At 37.7% G+C, this 18456-nt stretch overlaps 2 protein-coding genes across 2 annotated transcripts in view; one reads left to right on the plus strand and one right to left on the minus strand.

Moving 5' to 3' along the window:
* Positions 1 to 619: 619 nt before the first annotated feature.
* Positions 620 to 14840, minus strand: Ns1 (Nucleostemin 1). The gene is made up of 10 exons (XM_028306556.1): positions 14690 to 14840; positions 13931 to 14220; positions 11538 to 11727; positions 11254 to 11345; positions 6776 to 6908; positions 5909 to 6092; positions 4918 to 5140; positions 3745 to 3852; positions 2832 to 2999; positions 620 to 1145 (listed from the first exon to the last, which is right to left on the minus strand). Exons 1-10 carry the CDS (start codon positions 14706 to 14708, stop codon positions 819 to 821), a joined length of 1734 nt encoding a protein of 577 aa, XP_028162357.1. The 5' UTR covers positions 14709 to 14840; the 3' UTR covers positions 620 to 818.
* Positions 14841 to 16041: 1201 nt separating this feature from the next.
* LOC114354262 (uncharacterized) overlaps positions 16042 to 18456 on the plus strand; it is a 47194-nt gene continuing 44779 nt past the window's right edge. The window contains exon 1 of the mRNA XM_028306550.1: positions 16042 to 17128. Coding sequence (XP_028162351.1) covers positions 16315 to 17128 — 814 coding nt within the window. The 5' untranslated portion in view covers positions 16042 to 16314. The remainder of the gene's footprint in view (positions 17129 to 18456) is intronic.

Below are 18456 nucleotides of genomic sequence, written 5' to 3' on the forward strand. Positions count from 1 at the left end.
CAAAAATACACTAAGAAGGGACTCTCTCACAACTTAGATTTTATTGATGATTTATTCTTATAACTATCTCTTTAGGCCTTGTGGAATTCAAACTTGCAGCCTCGGGAAGCGTTGAGCATAATCTCTATTTTGTTATTGTGGTGCGCGAGCGCGACTATACCTTATCGTGGCAGATGAAATTTTTGGGAATAGGTACGAATTTGGGATCTGAGGCATCGATGGGGATGGGGATAATGCCAGATGCTCTACGCATTTTTTTCCTTATCGTGTTCTGACTGAAGGGAATAATTGATTTGCGCCTAGGCTAGTAGGTAAGTATGTAAGTATATTTCTTATCTGCCTGCGCTAAATCATTTTGTGGAGGAGAGATAATGCATCTCATTCACGATGTTATTATTGCCAAGTGACCAATACCTACCCATAGGTTGAACTGTGAACGTGTTATTATAAGTTTCTTCGGTCTAAGGTTAAATGTTTCTTTTAATATTTTATGTATTTGTTTTGAAAAGACCTTTTTCCTTGCAACCTATAGGTATAATCTCATTTTCGATAGATGGAAACGGGAAAAAATTTAATAGAAACCCAGAAAACTAGGAAACTAATTAATTAAACACAAAACTTCACTTTGTATTATTAATTTATTTATGATTTTATAAATATGATCACTGTGGAAGTGTGACGGTATGAATGATAGAGAACTATCTTATTCCTCTTGGATGTAATTACAGAATCAGTGTGAGAGGTATATAACTATAAAACGGAAAGATATATTAACACTCTTTGCTCCTTAAATTCAACAATACAATGTGATATATCTTCTATAACGAAAAGTCCTCTTTAAAATTATAGTCATCTTTTTTCTTAATGGATGTCAGTGTTACGTTTTCTAAAACATCAGCTAAATTTCCTGCTACCTTCTCATTTCTTGCTCTTTTCTTCTTATCTTTCTTGAACTGCATTTTCCTTAATTTATTCTGTTTAGTGTTGCCTTCTATTGCCATTTCTGGGTCGGATTTCGTGCGTTCATTCTGCTTGTTGCTTTTGTCTAATTTCGACCGTATGTTCAAGGACTTAGGGAGTATGCTGGATTCGTCTTCGTCGACCTGCATGCCGTCGTTAATTGTCACAGGCCCGGTGCTGGTTATCTGTGGGAAATTAATGCTTGTTAGTTGGCGATAAAATGCAAATTTGGTATTTCTGAAACGAGTGAAAAAATATTTGAGCACACTCAAGTGAATTCGATAATGTCTAGCTCGTGCGAATTATCGGTGACATGGCAATGAGAATCCCGTGCAGGCGCAGTACGAAGATACTTGCGCGCAAATAAATATAGCTTTTATTTTACTTTATCACTGCGTTCTTTAGACGCGAGTTCATGTCTAATAAACCATAACTCAAAATGGACGTTGAATCCAATGTATACAGGGCATATAACTATATAGTAAAATGACTGAAAGTTCTCGAGTGGCGACTACGGACTGGTAAATGTAATGTCCGCTCACTCGGTGGACCAAGATCTGATGCAGGAATCAGTGAATGAAATCTTTGATAGACCTTTTTCCAGCAGTGGACGACATTTGAATAAAACCAACTAATATAACACAACTTTTTTTTGTATTTTTTTTTATGCATAACAAAGCAGTTATTTGACCACAGTCGCACCTGATGTTATACAGTGTGTCCGGGCTTGTAGTGATCAAACTTTAAGGGCGTAATCTATGGACAATTTTATCGATGAAAATACTTCAAATTTGGGGCCTGACCCATTTCTCGAAAAATTACATCGATTTAAGTTTTTAATTTTTAGTTTACACCTCTTCTTTAAAAAACAAGTGAAAGCGTAGGTATCTTAACATTAATAGGCAAATATTTTATATCATGCGATAGCCAATAAAATTATCTATTATTAGAAGAAGAAAACAGACACAAGTTTCATACATTTTATGGGAGTAAGAATGGATTTAATGACAAAAATACATTACTTTTTTCACTTCTTTTTCAGTTATTTTCCAACACAAGAAAAACCAGGTAGTTAAGGTATGTTTTATTTTAGTATTTGAGCTATTCTACAAAACGAATGTAAATTTATTAGTCTACGTTTATTAGTTTCGACGTAATTGTTGAACAAAGATACCCCTTCCCAGCGGTTTCCATAGCGCACGCGACATGCGAAAATACACTGCCTGAAAGAATCACACAACCTATTCCGATTACTATGGAAACCGCTGGGAAGGGGTATCTTTGTTCAACAATTACGTCGAAACTAATAGACGTAGACTAATAAATTTACATTCGTTTTGTAGAATAGCTCAAATACTAAAAATACAATGGAAATAAAACATACCTTAACGACCTGGTTTTTCTTGTGTTGGAAAATAACTGAAAAAGAAGTGAAAAAAGTAATGTATTTTTCTAATTAAATCCATTCTTACTCCCATAAAATGTATGAAACTTGTGTCTGTTTTCTTCTTCTACTAATAGATAATTTTATTGGCTATCGCATGATATAAAATATTTGCCTATTAATGTTAAGCTACCCACGCTTTCACTTGTTTTTTAAAGAAGAGGTGAAAACTAAAAATTAAAAACTTAAATCGATGTAATTTTTCGAGAAATGGGTCAGGCCCCAAATTTGAAGTATTTTCATCGATAAAATTGTCCATAGATTACGCCTTTAAAGTTTGATCACTACATGCCCGGACACACTGTATAGTGGGATGCAGTCTAGGATGGTACATATCTGCCCTGTAAGTGCCTATTCACTCTCGCCTATAATCCTTCGTCTTCGGGAAAGACAGCAGCACGCAGCGAATTCCAGTCCCTAACCTTACCTTGATAGGCTCAATTTCAGCAACATTGGCGCTGAGTTCGTTCATGGCATCCGTCTCCATGGCCTCGAAGGCGTTGATGTCGAACTCCTGGGCAGCCGCAGACACAATCTTCGCGTCCACGTGCACTTCTGAATCGGGCGTCAATGGCGGCTCCGTGAAGTAGCGGACCTGGATAAGAGGATATTTTTAAAACTGAACTTGTTATGTTAGATAGTCTGTCTGATGTCTCTCTGAAGGGATGCGCGAAGCCACAACAAGGGCTCTCACGGAAGACCAGTTTCTTGACATGCCCTTACGAGCATGTCAGGATAAATGCTGAGCGGGAGCCTATTGACACAGTGGCCCACTATTTTATATATTCATTTTGAGTTGTTATTGTTTATAATTTGTGCTTACTGTGTTCAATAAATTCTATTTCTTTCTTTCTTTAGATATGAATTTCTTTATATTCATGTTCAACACGAAGGGACAGTATAGATAAATTTGTAGGGAGTGAAGTATGGCGCAAAGGGAAAAGATTCTCGAGCAGTACCTATGCCTGATATTCGGTTCGTACGCCGTGAGGCAGGTAAGATCATGGGTTGGCGGAGGGATTTTCCGTGCTAATAGAAATTGTTAGTTTTGTAAATACCTACAGTAGGTGTTTGTAGTGTGAAAACCCTAAAACCGTTGAAATCTATTTCACGCTAACGATTTTCTTTATGTAGGTACAAGTAGGCTCAATTCAAGATTTTTATTACACTTTCGTCACAGGTCAGATTAATTTAGATTGATTTTCTACATGGCTCAAAATCTAGTTAACTAGTACATCAAAATGGTAAAATGTGATCTAACATTTCAGGATTAAGCTCTTGTAAATCGAAGAACAACCTTGCAAATTAAAAAAAGATTAAATTCCAATTTTTGTACATACCTTGCCAGTATTCCAGTCATTGAGCAGAATCCTAGCAGCCGCTTCTTGATCTGGCACTCCGCCTTTCTTGAATCTGCCCATGCGTTGCGCCAAACTCGCGAAGAATTCCTACAAATAAGTAGAAATTGCATTATTTTATTGTAAGGTTGACTGGAAGAGAACGCCACAGGGCATTAAGTTCACCATTTGCACTGCTCTGCGATATTGTGTCATAAAATTTTAAATAAATGAATAAATATGAACTATAGACATGTTTTTTTTTCTATTCCATAAGTTTTCATATGTTTCACTCATGCCATCATATCGTTAAGAGTACATAAGTTATCACCTGCGGCGTACTAAACACCGGCACAGAGTATAGATCAACCAACGTCTGCTTGTTAGCTTTCTGCAGGATCGCCGTAACCGGGTCTTTGAGACTGCCGACCCGGATACTACTTTATAAAAGTTCTCACCTGTGGCGTACTAAACACCGGCACAGAGTACAGAATTACAGATCAACCAACGTCTGCTTAATAGCTCTCTGCAGGATGGCTGTAGCGAGTGTAACCGGGTCTTTGAGACTGCCGACCCGGATAGCTTTCTAAAGAGCCACCGTACTACTTTATAAAAGTTCTCACCTGCAGCGTACTAAAGACTGGCACAGAATACAGATCGACCAGCGTCTGCTTATTGGCTCTCTGCAGGATGGCTGTAGCGGGTGTAACCGGGTCCTTGAGACTGCCGACCCGGATAGCGTTTTTGAACGCGACCGTCTATCTTTATCAGACACTTAATGTGCTATGTTATATTCTCTGTATAAAAAAGAATTCTCACCTGTGGCGTACTAAAGACTGGCACAGAATACAGATCGACCAGCGTCTGTTTCTTAGCTCTCTGCAGGATCACTGTAACCGGGTCCTTAAGACTGCCGACCCGGATAGCGTTCTTAAACGCGACCATCTAACTTTATCAGACACTTAATGTGCTATGTTATATTATTTGTATAAAAAAGAATTATCACCTGCGGCGTACTAAAGACTGGCACAGAATACAGATCGACCAGCGTCTGCTTATTGGCTCTCTGCAGGATGGCTGTAGCGGGTGTAACCGGGTCTTTGAGACAGCCGACCCGGATAGCGTTTTACACTTAATGTGCTATGTTATAATATCTGTATACAAAAGAATTCTCACCTGCGGCGTACTAAAGACTGGCACAGAATACAGATCGACCAGCGTCTGCTTGTTGGCTCTCTGCAGAATGGCTGTAGCGGGTGTAACCGGGTCTTTGAGACTGCCGACCCGGATAGCGTTTTTGAGCGCGACAGTCGCGTCCGACTCGGCACCCGAGTGGAACACGATACCCGGGCTGTCCAGGATCTTGATCTTGGAGTCTAGTTGGACGGTTTGCATTTGTCTGAAAGATATTTTTAAGTCAGATTTCAATTTTCAATTAGAAGTCAAATTTTGTAGACACACATTGTGTCAATGTGATTCTCACACCTCACATAAGAAAGAAAAGGAATCCTGACTCCTGGACTGACTTACAGATATAGCATAGATTGCATGTTACTTAAAAAAAAGTGGAAACGACATGCTTTTTTATTCAACATCTATCCACTACTGAATGACAAAGCAACTAATTTCTGTCCAGTGTCCATCAATTACTCTTCCACCACTCTTGGACAACATATCACCTGGTGCTAAGAAGCAGTTGCCAAACTGGTAGGAGACATCACCATCTTCATCATCATTTCAGCCATAAGACATCCACTGATGAACATAGGCCTCCCCCAATGTCTTCCATAATTATCTATTGCTACCGGCCTGCATCCAGCACCTTCTTGCTACCTATACGAGGTAGGAGACAATGAGAATAGCCCGACGGGTTAGCAAGCTGAAGTGGCAATGGGCAGGGCACATAGTACGCAGAACTGACGGCCGATGGGGCAGCAAGGTTCTGGAGTGGAGGCCGCGTACCGGAAAACGCAGCGTGGGACGTCCACCCACAAGGTTGACCGACGACATCATAAAGGTAGCAGGAAAGTGCTGGACGCAGGCTGCTACCAACCGGGTAACATGAAAAGCATTGGGGGAGGCCTATGTATGTTCAGCAGTGGACGTCCTATGGCTGAGATGATGATGATGATGAGACAACGAGAATAGAATAGATTTATTTACATACTTGGTGACACCCGGAGTGCTTCCCACGTTGCATGCCTTGGACCTGTTGAGGCTGTTGATGATGGAGCTCTTGCCCACATTGGGCAGCCCTACCACGCCAGCTGTGAGCGATGTCTTCAGACCCTTGTTGCGGCAGTAGTTGCCCAGGATGCTCATTAGTAACTCGGCGCCTACGCATGCTGACCCTAGGAACGTAATTTAAAATAAGCATTCAAAATCTAAAATATTTTCAGCACTGTGTCTCTTTTAGACAATCGTGACAAGAGTTTCTTCCACCACTTCTCAACACCAGCCCATTATGGTGTCCCGAAGTGGTGGTAGGGCAAGCTATAATGTGGGATGTGTATAAGAGTTAATTAGGTTTAGGTTAGGTTAATTAAGTAGTTAACTTTAATATTATTATGTAATATTTTATTCTAGCAAATACAGTCATAACGTTTCAAATAATAATACTAATAAAATATTTTATTCAATTTTGACCACTAGTGGCACTTATGAACAACAAAAAATACAGTAAAAAAAAAAGAAAATTGTTTCATCATCATAAACTCTCCTCAATTATTTTTGTGCTTATATCTACAATGAACCACAATCTATGTTTTAGCAGATATGATCCCTGTTGATTTAATAAGTGTGTCTAAAGAACTCTTCAGCAGGACACTCCTCATTTTCATCCAAAGGTAGAGGAGTAGCAAAGGCTGATAAAGCCAGTCAATTGATCAGCTGCAAGATTTTCTGTTTCATCTATCATATTATTTTTGAACAGAGGGGTGTCGCAAAAAAAATGACAAATTGACATTGACAAAATGGGAGTGGCAACAATAGGTTCTAGAAGCTTTGCAGTAGTTGATTATTACAAAATACTAACCTTTCATTTCCTTCTCCTTAACAACATGCTTCATCTTTTTCCTTCCCAAATTATGCTGTTGATCCTGTGTGGAAGCTTTGAACGGTACAGCGGGTGCTGTCCTTCGTAAATACTTCAGCCAAGCAGTAAGATTNACACACAACCGCCTCATACAACTCGACTTTCCAAAGTGTTGCCAACTACTCGAAAAATGAATTCCAAAATTTCGAAATTTTCAACTTTTCACAAAATGGCCGCCCACGCCGCCGCCATCTTGATTTTTTGACATTTCGGATTTTTCCCATAATCTGGGTCGTATATACAACCAAACGTCATTTTTATTTTTTTTCTGCAACGACTCCTTCTGTCTGTCACTAACTTTAAAGACACCCATGTCGCAAAAAAAATTTTTCCCCATAACTTTCAGTGTTGCCAGACTTTTTTCATAAAAATGGTGAAATGTCATTTGGGTCCCCAAATGTCACCAGACTGCATTCCAAGCTTATGGAATTTTTGGAAATTTCCATTTTCTACTATCCGGGGCCGTGGTGGAAAATTTTCTTCCAAAATGGTAGTTTTTTCCGATTCATGGCAACACTCGAATAACAGACCAATAATCGCCCGGAACATTGTACCCTACTCCGGTGTCGCCATCTGCCGGAAAATTGCTACCAAAATTTGGGAATTTTTTGATCGCAACAAAATGGCCGACGGCTCAGCCGCCATCTTGTTTTTTGATAATCTGTGAATGAGGCTCTAAAGCAGACTATACAGCGCCTAAATATTTAAAAGAATTTTTCAAAAAAAATGGCGCATCTCGGAGTAACACCTCCCTAAAAACACCTCGAAATCGCATTTTCAATCCAAGATGGCGGCGCGGCCATTTTGTTTTTCCGTTTTTTTCTCACATTTTTAAACACACCTTGACAACCCCAACAAACCACCAAAAAAGAAAAAATTCAGGACCAAAAACAAAAAAGTTGATGTTTCAAAAAATGCCGCCATTTTGTTTTTTGGTTCAAAAAATCTAAAAAACCTGGGTGTCAAAAAATCTAGTAAAAAACAAACACTAACAATTTTACCCCTCTCCCCTCTAAATACCCCAAAAATACCCCTGATCAGTCAGTGAGTCAGTCAGTGAGTGGTAATCGAGCTTTATATATTATAGATTAATGTGCTATGTTATATCTGTAAAAAAAGGAATTCTCACCTGCGGTGTACTAAAGACTGGCACAGAATACAGATCGACCAGCGTCTGCTTATTGGCTCTCTGCAGGATCGCCGTAGCCGGAGTAACCGGGTCTTTGAGACTGCCGACCCGGATAGCGTTTTTTAACGCGACCGTCGCGTCTGACTCGGCACCCGAGTGGAACACGATACCCGGGCTGTCCAGGATCTTGATCTTGGAGTCTAGTTGGACGGTTTGCATTTGTCTGAAAGATATTTTTAAGTCAGATTTCAATTTTCAATTAGAAGTCAAATTTTGTAGACACACATTGTGTCAATGTGATTCTCACACCTCACATAAGAAAGAAAAGGAATCCTGACTCCTGAATCCTGGACTTTGTATTACAGATATAGCATAGATTGCATGTTACTTAAAAAAAAGTGGAGACGACATGCTTTTTTATTCAACATCTATCCACTACTGAATGACAAAGCAACTAATTTCTGTCCAGTGTCCATCAATTACTCTACCACCACTCTTGGACAACATATCACCTGGTGCTAAGAAGCAGTTGCCAAACTGGTAGGAGACATGACCATCTTCATCATCATTTCAGCCATAAGACATCCACTGCTGAACATAGGCCTCCCCCAATGACTTCCATAATTATCTATTGCTACCGGCCTGCATCCAGCACCTTCTTGCTACCTATACGAGGTAGGAGACAATGAGAATAGCCCGACGGATTAGCAAGCTGAAGTGGCAATGGGCAGGGCACATAGTACGCAGAACTGACGGCCGATGGGGCAGCAAGGTTCTGGAGTGGAGGCCGCGTACCGGAAAACGCAGCGTGGGACGTCCACCCACAAGGTGAACCGACGACATCATAAAGGTAGCAGGAAAGCGCTGGACGCAGGCCGCTACCAACCGGGTAACATGGAAAGCATTGGGGGAGGCCTATGTATGTTCAGCAGTGGACGTCCTATGGCTGAGATGATGATGATGATGAGACAACGAGAATAGAATAGATTTATTTACATACTTGGTGACACCCGGAGTGCTTCCCACGTTGCATGCCTTGGACCTGTTAAGGCTGTTGATGATGGAGCTCTTGCCCACATTGGGCAGCCCTACCACGCCAGCTGTGAGCGATGTCTTCAGACCCTTGTTGCGGCAGTAGTTGCCCAGGATGCTCATTAGTAACTCGGCGCCTACGCATGCTGAGCCTAGGAACGTAATTTTGGAGTAAAATAAACATTCAAAATCAAAAATATTTTCAGCACTGTGTCTCTTAGACAATGAGGGCTATCGTTTTTATACTTAAAAGTTGGCACCCCTGGCGAGTGACAGGACCTTACTCTACAGTGGCGCCATCTTGATGAGTGCAAATGCGATAGTCCTCCTACCACTTTAGCGCTCACCAGTTGGTGCCACTGTCTCGCTACTAGCAAGTGACAGGACTTTACTCTACAGTGGCGCTAACTGGTGAGCGCTAAAACGATAGCCCTCATTGTGACAGAGTTTCTTCCACCACTTCTCAGCACCAGCCCATTATGGTGTCCCGAAGTGGTGGTAGGGAAAGCTATAATGTGGGATGTGTATAAGTGTTAATTAGGTTTAACTTTAATATTATTATGTAATATTTTACTCTAGCAAATACAGTCATTATGTTTTAAATAATAATACCAATAAAATGTTTTATTCAATTTTGATCACTAGTGGCACTTATGAACGTCAAAAAAATACAGTAAAAAAAAAGAAAATTGTTTCATCATCAGACTCAATTCTTTTTGTGCCTATTATACAGTGTGAGTCACGTTAAAGTGTACATATGAAAATAGATGAAACTAGACGCTATTTTTATCGACAAAAAAGAGGTCAAAAAATTTTTGAGATTTTTTTAAAAAAAATTATAGAATTTTTTTTCTTCCAATGACTTATTGTAAAGAAAACGTAATAACTTTAAACTAAGCGGTATATCCTGATAAAATAAAAACAGTAATATTGCTAAATAACAGGCGATACTAAAAAAATACATATAATACACAAAAAAGGCCAACAAATAATAAAAAATGATACTTTTTGAAAAAAATCTGCTTTAAAATTAGTGTTTTTTTGGTTATTTGATAAATTTCTCCAAAAAATGCCCCCATAACCGGTGGTTTTTATTACTTTGTATTATTTTCTATCGTATTACCTTCGTAAAACCTACAATCGCATGTCTCTATCCCTATCCCAACGTTTGCAATGATAGTTTAAACTAAGCCTCTCCGGGCGCGCCATTCAACGCTTCGTTAACAACAAAACTGAAAATGGCTCTAGATTTGTAATTTTGATAAAGACAAGTTAGATTTCAAATAAAAACAAAAGATTTCGAAGTAAAATAAGCATTTTAGTTAAAATTAAAATTGTCTCTACCAGTAGCGGAGAATAATGTTGTGGCAGGCCTTTGTTCAAACGGTCATAGCAAATGTTGTGATAGGGATAGAGACATGCGATTTTTGGTTTTACAAAGATAATACGATAGAGAATAATACAAAGTAATAAAAACCACCTGTAATACGGGCATTTTTTGGAGAAATTTATCAAATAACAAAAAAAACACGAATTTAAAAGCAGATTTTTTTCAAAAAGTATCATTTTTTATTATTTGTTGGCATTTTTTGTGTATTTTATGTACTTTTTTAGTATTGCCTGTTATTTAGCATTATTACTGTTTTTATTTTATCAGGATATACCGCTTAGTTTAAAAGTTATTACGTTTTCTTTACAATAAGTAATTGGAAAAAAAATAATCTATAAAAAATTAAAAAAAAAACTCAAAAAATTTTTGACCTCTTTTTTGTCGATAAAAATAGGTCTAGTTTCATCTATTTTTATATGTACACTTTAACGTGACTCACACTGTATACAATGAACCACAATCTATGTATAAGCAGATATTATGATCCCTGTTGATTTAATATGTGTCCAAAGTCCTCTTCAGCAGGACACTCCTCATTCTCATCCAAAGGAAGAGTAGCAAAGGCTGATAAAGCCAGTCAATTGATCAGCTGCAAGATTTTCTGTTTCATCTATCACATTAGTTTTTGAGCAGAGGGGTGTCGTCCAAAAATGACAAATTGACATTGACAAAATGAGAGTGGCAACAATAGGTTCTAGAAGCTCTGCAGTAGTTGATTATTACAAAATACTAACCTTTCATTTCCTTCTCCTTAACAACATGTTTCATCTTTTTCCTTCCCAAATTATGCTGTTGATCCTGTGTGGAAGCTTTGAACGGTACGGCGGGTGCTGTCCTTCGTAAATACTTCAGCCAAGCGGTAAGATTATCACGTGGGACTAGATCGGCCTTGTTAAGGACTAGAACGAGCCGTTTGCCGGACTCTCTAACTGCCTCCTCTACTTGGATGCAGCGGGTACCTGGAAATGGATTTTTTAAATAAATAACTTGAATACATACAACAAAGTATCATGGTCAAATAAATACACTGATGTAGTTGGTGAAAAAACAGAAAGATAAACCATTTGCTTTATTTACTACTTATGCTAAGCCATTATGGATAATGGGTTTAAACTGTTTGAAATGATATAGAAAGACTCGAGATGTATTACCTAATGGGTCTCTTGCATCAACAATTTCTAATATGACATCAGCTTCAGAGATGACCTTTTTGAACTCTCTGTAATAGGCTTTGAGGGAGTTTTCTTGGCTTTTGTCCTTTCCGAACTCAACATCATCACTTTGCATTTCACCACTCTTGAATACATCATGTACTTTCCCCCTGGCTTCTGCATTTGCAACCTGCAATCATTTGGAAATACACTATATTAAGACTTAAAACATTTATTGTTACTGTATCCTAAAACATTAAATACTATTTTATTGCTTTAGATTAGATTTTAATTATCAAATATTTAATGATAGATTACTGCTAAAGTAATGAAATTATTACAATCATGTTAGATCCAAAATTATTTAATCCCAACTTCCCAACTAATATTATAAATGCGAAAGTAACTCTGTCTGTCTGTCTGTTACGCTTTCCCGCTTAAACCTCGCAACCGATTTTGATGAAATTTGGCATAGAGATAGTTTGAGTCCCGGGAAAGAACATAGGATAGTTTTTATCCCGGTTTTTGAAACAGGGACGCGCGCGATAAAGTTTTTCTGTGACAGACAAAATTCCATGCGGGCGAAGCCGCGGGCGGAAAGCTAGTAATAATAATATAAGCCTATATTCAGACATACAGAGTTTAAAATTGATTGAGTTTAATATTATTCTAATTGACACTTGTCTGTGTGCCTTTTTTGGCAAAGGCCTCCTCCAACTGTTTACACTCTCCTCTATCTCCTGCAACTGTTCCCATCCACCTCCAGCTGTGGCCTTTATTTCATCTACCCATCATTCCAAAATTATTATTATTATTCTGTCTAATGGCTTCAATGGTGCGAATTTTTCCAAAATTATTACATGTGGATAATATAAAACAAGTTCTCAGTATCAATTAGCCTAAAAGAGAATGCTATTCTGTTCTATAGACACAGATATAAACACTACACAAAATGAAACATGGTTTTTAATAACCCTTTCGGACCGCTCCAATACAATTGTGCGGGTTACAAAATCGAGATTATCTCATTAGTTTTACATCGGAAGTGGATGGGCTGAGTATCGTACGATTGTGCGGGATGCGTTCTTTCACCTCCCGTGCAAATTTTGTCCGAAGCGCAGTTGGTGAGCAGGTTACAACCTGTACAGTTCATGACTGATTGCGCTCCCCGACTTGGCGAAAGAAAGTACCTACTATGGTTTTATTTTGTAATTGTGGTAATATACAAGTTATTGATTAGGCAAATAGTTAAAAATAGCATCTTTTTGTGATAACAGTGACTACTTGTAAGCAAAGGCTTTGGCNTGTTAGTTACGCAAGCTTTAATTTATCATCACCTAACATGTTATTAATAGGTTTTTATAATATTTAAACAAAATGAGTCAATATTTATATGAATATCAAGTAGTCAGTTGTCTCGAGAATGCAGAGAGATAAATAGAGCCTGATTTACATGATACTTTTCGAAGTTTGAAGACATCCCCTCAGAACAGAGCGTTCATAAATTCGACACAGAAATAGAGCTCAAAAGTCATTATTACGTAATAATTCAGTGTGTTTGATGTGTTTTGAAAACAATAATTTGGAATAAAATAAAATAAAAAATGATTTCTGATAATTTTATAAAAAACAAGTTTTTTTATTTTGCTTTGTTATAAGTCCAGAAATTTTCATTTTATTTAACTTTGAGTTTAAAATGTGTATAAAGCATCTATTCAATGTCCGATTAGTGTTAGTTTTTGGTCCCCATAATAACTTTCCAAGATTTTTCTAGAAGACCATTGTGGAGACTATTAGTTGCAAATGAAAAATTCTTTGTTTTTTGTTATGATTTATTTTAGATGTTTATTTATGCTCGATAGACGATTTTTTAAAGCAATCGTATAATTTAGTGAGCCCGCTAATACATATAAATTACAAATTGAATTGATTTTAAATATTTACTTAAAATTTTTCAATTTCCGCTTGGGGTTATTTTTTTACCCCAGGGTGTTCAATGTGTAACCAAAAATAACGATGTTACTTAAGGGTTAAAATTGATTGAGTTTAATATTATTCTAATTGACACTTGTCTGTGTGCCTTTTTTGGCAAAGGCCTCCTCCAACTGTTTCCACTCTCCTCTATCTCCTGCAGCTGTTGCCCATCCACCTCCAGCTGTGGCCTTTATTTCATCTACCCCTCATTCCAAAATTATTATTATTATTCTGTCTAATGGCTTCAATGGTGCGAATTTTTCCAAAATTATTACATGTGGATAATATAAAACAAGTTCTCAGTATCAATTAGCCTAAAAGAGAATGCTATTCTGTTCTACAGACACAGATATAAACACTACACAAAATGATATGATTTTTAATAAAAAAGTTTACGCCTGTTATAAAAATGTAATTACCAAGGTATCCATACTGATTTTACTGTTCTTCTTTTCTTCAATCTTCTTTTGTTTTTCCAACTTTGCCAATTCCTTTCTCTTCTGTCTTTCTTCCTCTTTGTGTTTCTTGACTGCTTCCACTTCTTTTAAAATCTCTTCCTTAAAGGGGCAGACATTGGGCACCACAACCGTCTTGGGTTTCTTTGATTTAGGATTCTTTTTTGCTTCTTTCTTGAGTTTGCGGTTGTGATCTCTAACTTTCTTTTCAATTTTGTAGCGAAGACGAGCTGGCTGCCTCTTTGATGGCTTTTCTGCAATGAAAAAATAAATTAGTGAATAAACTTGTGAATAATAATCAAACCATTTTCCATGTTGGAAGATGCAGCATTTATGTGAAGAATCCATGCATGGATTTTTCAAAACAATTTATGCATTCTTAGGTTAATTAAATATTTTACAGGTTAAGTATTTATTTTGAATGATATAAAATGCAGTAACGTAACTCCTATAGTAAATATGAGATTTTTCATCTACATATTACCTTACTAAAATAAATATTCTTAAAAAAGCATGTTGCATTCATAACCTATCATGATTCTTTAGAATAATTGCAGAGCCCACATAAAATACAATAATTAGACAGTGGCTAAATATTATTAGATTAAGAGGGGTTTATGTACCAAATTATAATTTAATTTACTCTAAAATGTTTTTTGAGGAATATAAACGCAAAATTGTTTCGAGTAAAACTAACCAAATAATATTTAATAAACAACTTACTTAGTTTAAATTTGGCCATTGTGAAGTCTTATTTTATAGAAGTTAGTTGATTTTCTTATTATTGTAAATAACAAATTAAATAAATGTAATAAAATCAATGCTCAAGGCACGATTTTCGCACATTTGTTTTTGTAAAACTGTCAGTTTTGACAGATACACACAACACGTGCCCGTTTTACATCACAGATAACGTAAAACATAGTGCGGCGTAATAATGCAATGGCTACGCGTAACAACAACCAACGACGGACTAGCTTTTGTCCGCAGCTTTACTTGCTTGGATTTATAGTATTGTTCTTAGTTCAATGGTAAAATTGATTTGATTTGAAGTTTCATTAAAATCCTTTTAGTAGATACTTTTTACAATCAATTCTTTGTTGTTTTCCATCTATTCACATAAACTGAGATTATATTTAATAAAACGATCTAACGTTTATTGCTCAGAAAACATTATCACAGAGGATTTTTTTTGTATAAAACGTAAAATCTTTGTAAAATCCAAGAATCCAAGCCGTAATTACAACACTAGAGGCAGTGTTGGCCATGAAAAAAATAAATGTCAGTGTCAGTCATCTTGTCAGTTATCGCAAGTTAGTGGCGCGAATTTTCTTTAATCTCTTCTTTGATTTCTCAAATTAGGTATGTGATGGTCATTATTTTGGCCAATAAATAATGTAATGTTGCATAAAAATAAAGGGCGGGTGTTTTTTGTGAATAATAACCATAGCTAAGTTATAGTAATTAACCTGACAAGAGAAAAATCAAAAATATTGTTTTTGAAGTGTCTGAAGTTGTTAAGTATTAAATTAAAGGTAAGCTATTAAGTAAGAGAAAAACAAGTCCAAATACAAAGTAGGTACCTCTACGTTTTTCTAATTAGGAATCAATTATAGTAGAGAAGTTATGCTTTGTGCTATTTAGGATGCGGATCTTGGTTGTTACTTGTTTTTAAATGTAGGTAAGTAAGAAGTTTTAAGGGGCCATGATGTTACTACTTTTGTTTTTTGTTGTATTGGATACGGAACGGACTAGTAAATAATAAGAATGATTACTGTATTATTAATCAGTAGGTACTATTTATCTATAATAATAACTTAATCCAATTATGGAATCCTGTGGCATAGGTAACATTGAACTAAATGTCTTCCTGTTGAATTAATAAGGTTTGTAAGTATTCAGTTGGACGATTCTAACCAAATTTGTAACTCCATTCACACGTCATGGTAGGTAACGAACATTTTATAATACAAACCACGTACATTTTCATTCATCGTTTCGTTGAATGAGTACCTTGCGAGGTTAAAGTAAGTCGTCTAGTGTCGCCATATGACGTGCTTTGTTCGCGGGCAGCAGCTGCGTTGGCTCGCAAAACGGTCGTTTTTACCTGAACAGGTAACAGAAGCAACAGGTCATTTCACCGGCGCGGGGAGCGCTGCTACCGGCCCGTCAGTCAGCGGGCAGGCAGTCGCGCTGTGTTCTCCGTCAGAACGATACGTTGCCGCCGGCCGCGAGTCACTTTAATCGCACGAGACTTTCCCGCAAGCGATAACATCGCGGCGCCGAGTAATGTGCGCGTACGCACGCCTCGATAAACCTCTTGTTGGTCCACACTCGTGACAGTGCAAATGTCTCCCAGTCTAGAAGGGATCATGTTCAACAGGAACACGAACCTGTCGGCGCGACGACCGCTGTTGGCGGAACCGCAAAAGCCTTTAGTGATCCCACCGCGCGCACCTCCCCGCGAAACGAGCTCGCAACGGCCTTTGCCTGCTCCCAGGAACTTACCCACAGATTACCCATACGAATACCGACCGGATTACTGGAAACCATCGAACGTCGAACTCGAAAGACGACTGCAGGAGACGCGGGCACGTGAGAAAGTCGGCTACTTTCAAGACAAAGTAGCGCCGCCGGAGCTGAGCTTGGACCGGAGAGAAGCTGAACTAGTTTTTAGGTTCGACCCTCACGCTTCGGCAGAATACCTGTCCAATCAGTACCGCGCTCCTACAGTGCATTATGCAAAACCTCCGGCGCCTGCCAACGGGATTGCTAACCGTCTCCCAGAGCGAGACGGGCCCTTTGTGTTTGGCGTGCATAGCCCTAGCCAGTTTCCCATCCAACGGAGGGACGAGGACGATTACGATTATTCCGAAGTGGCTGAAGAAAACGGACGAACTGTGATTCGCGATGATGTGTCGGAAGACTTAAATTGCTGTGATAAAGTTAACGAGTGGACTGTACGCGATAAGAAAACCAGGAGGACTTTGAATCGGATGTTCCAAATTAAGGATAGGAGGAAGGTGAAAGGTGGGAAGAAGGAGAAGATAAAGTGTGTGTTGGTGGGGGATGGGGCAGTAGGGAAAAGCTCTTTAATAGCCGCGTACGCGCAGGATACGTTCCGGGAAGAGTATCAACCTACTGCTTACGACACATTCAACGGTAAGAACTTAATTTAGACTCTGATTCACACTTGCAATAACAATCATGTTTTGTTTCATAAGTTAGCAGAATAACAAAAGATAGAGCTGCATGTAGGTACTGAGTTTATTTCCAAATGTGTAATTTATCACGAACGACCCTGATTTAGTAGATAATTAGCGTGATTGTGATATAAATCATCATTACTGCGTGATAAGGCAATTCACAACGGAAAATGACCATTTTGTTATTAGCGGCGCCACATTAGGATGTTCTAGTAATAATAGGTCGGTAGATAATAATGTCAATGAAGATAACATAGAGCTCAACTTACAGAAGGACGACCACTTTCTAAGAAATAATCATGGAATCAGAACATTTAACTTTCTTGAAAAACTAAGCGAAATTAGCTGGCTTTCGAGCTTAGTAAAAAATTATTTCGAAAAATTATTAATAGAAAAGGGTTCTTATTACATTGGCGGTTGCAATTATATTATACTTATTTATAATAAGGTTAAATGCTCCACAGCAGGAGTCAACGACACGTCCCAGACATTTCTTCGGCCTTATCAACAAAATAAACTTGTTTTAAACATACGTAACAAAAGCTTGGTGGTCGTTTCTTACTTAAAATTCCTGTTACGCTTTCTCATTTCTGTTTATAACGCCGACTGGATTATATTTTTATTATGCAATTTGAATAGTATCAATTCAATGGTTTTATAAAGCAAGGGTGCTCCAGACAAACATCAACTGTTGTTAGAAGGAATGCACGTACCCTTGAAATATGTTATCCATTCTACAATATCAGAAGAACATAAAATATAACAAGCACCTCTTACCTACTTACTTTACGTGTGTCAATTCGTCATTCGTCACTAATTTATAAAAATACAAATACAAGGAAAATTTTCATAATAGGTACCTAGGCTAGGTACAAAAATAAAAGTTATAGCTCATTGTAAAGTATTGACATAATAATTTCATACTGCTCTCTTGGTTTAAGTAAGTTTAGCTATGTTTGTGAACCGCAATGATATTTTAGTATTTTACTTTACTAGACTTTACTCCATAAATCACCTCTACTTAATTTAAGTCACGAAATTACATGAGTGTGACGTTTGTTTTTGTATCTCGTCATTGAGCATCGTGATATCATGTGATTACGAAGACGGCATGATAAATTGATAAGGCTATAAAAATACAATTGTAGTTCCCATACAATGGACAATTTTGGGAAGCAATTTTAGCTTTTGACGTCAATCGCTATTTTTATTTACATAACTTATTTGCGACTGTTTTATTATGCGAAAAATGGTCAAGGGTTTTATATTACTGCTTTGTAACCA

This window comes from Ostrinia furnacalis, unplaced genomic scaffold (genome assembly GCF_004193835.3).
Source record: "Ostrinia furnacalis isolate ACB-3 unplaced genomic scaffold, ASM419383v2 OfSCF2036, whole genome shotgun sequence".
Lineage (NCBI taxonomy): Eukaryota > Metazoa > Arthropoda > Insecta > Lepidoptera > Crambidae > Ostrinia > Ostrinia furnacalis.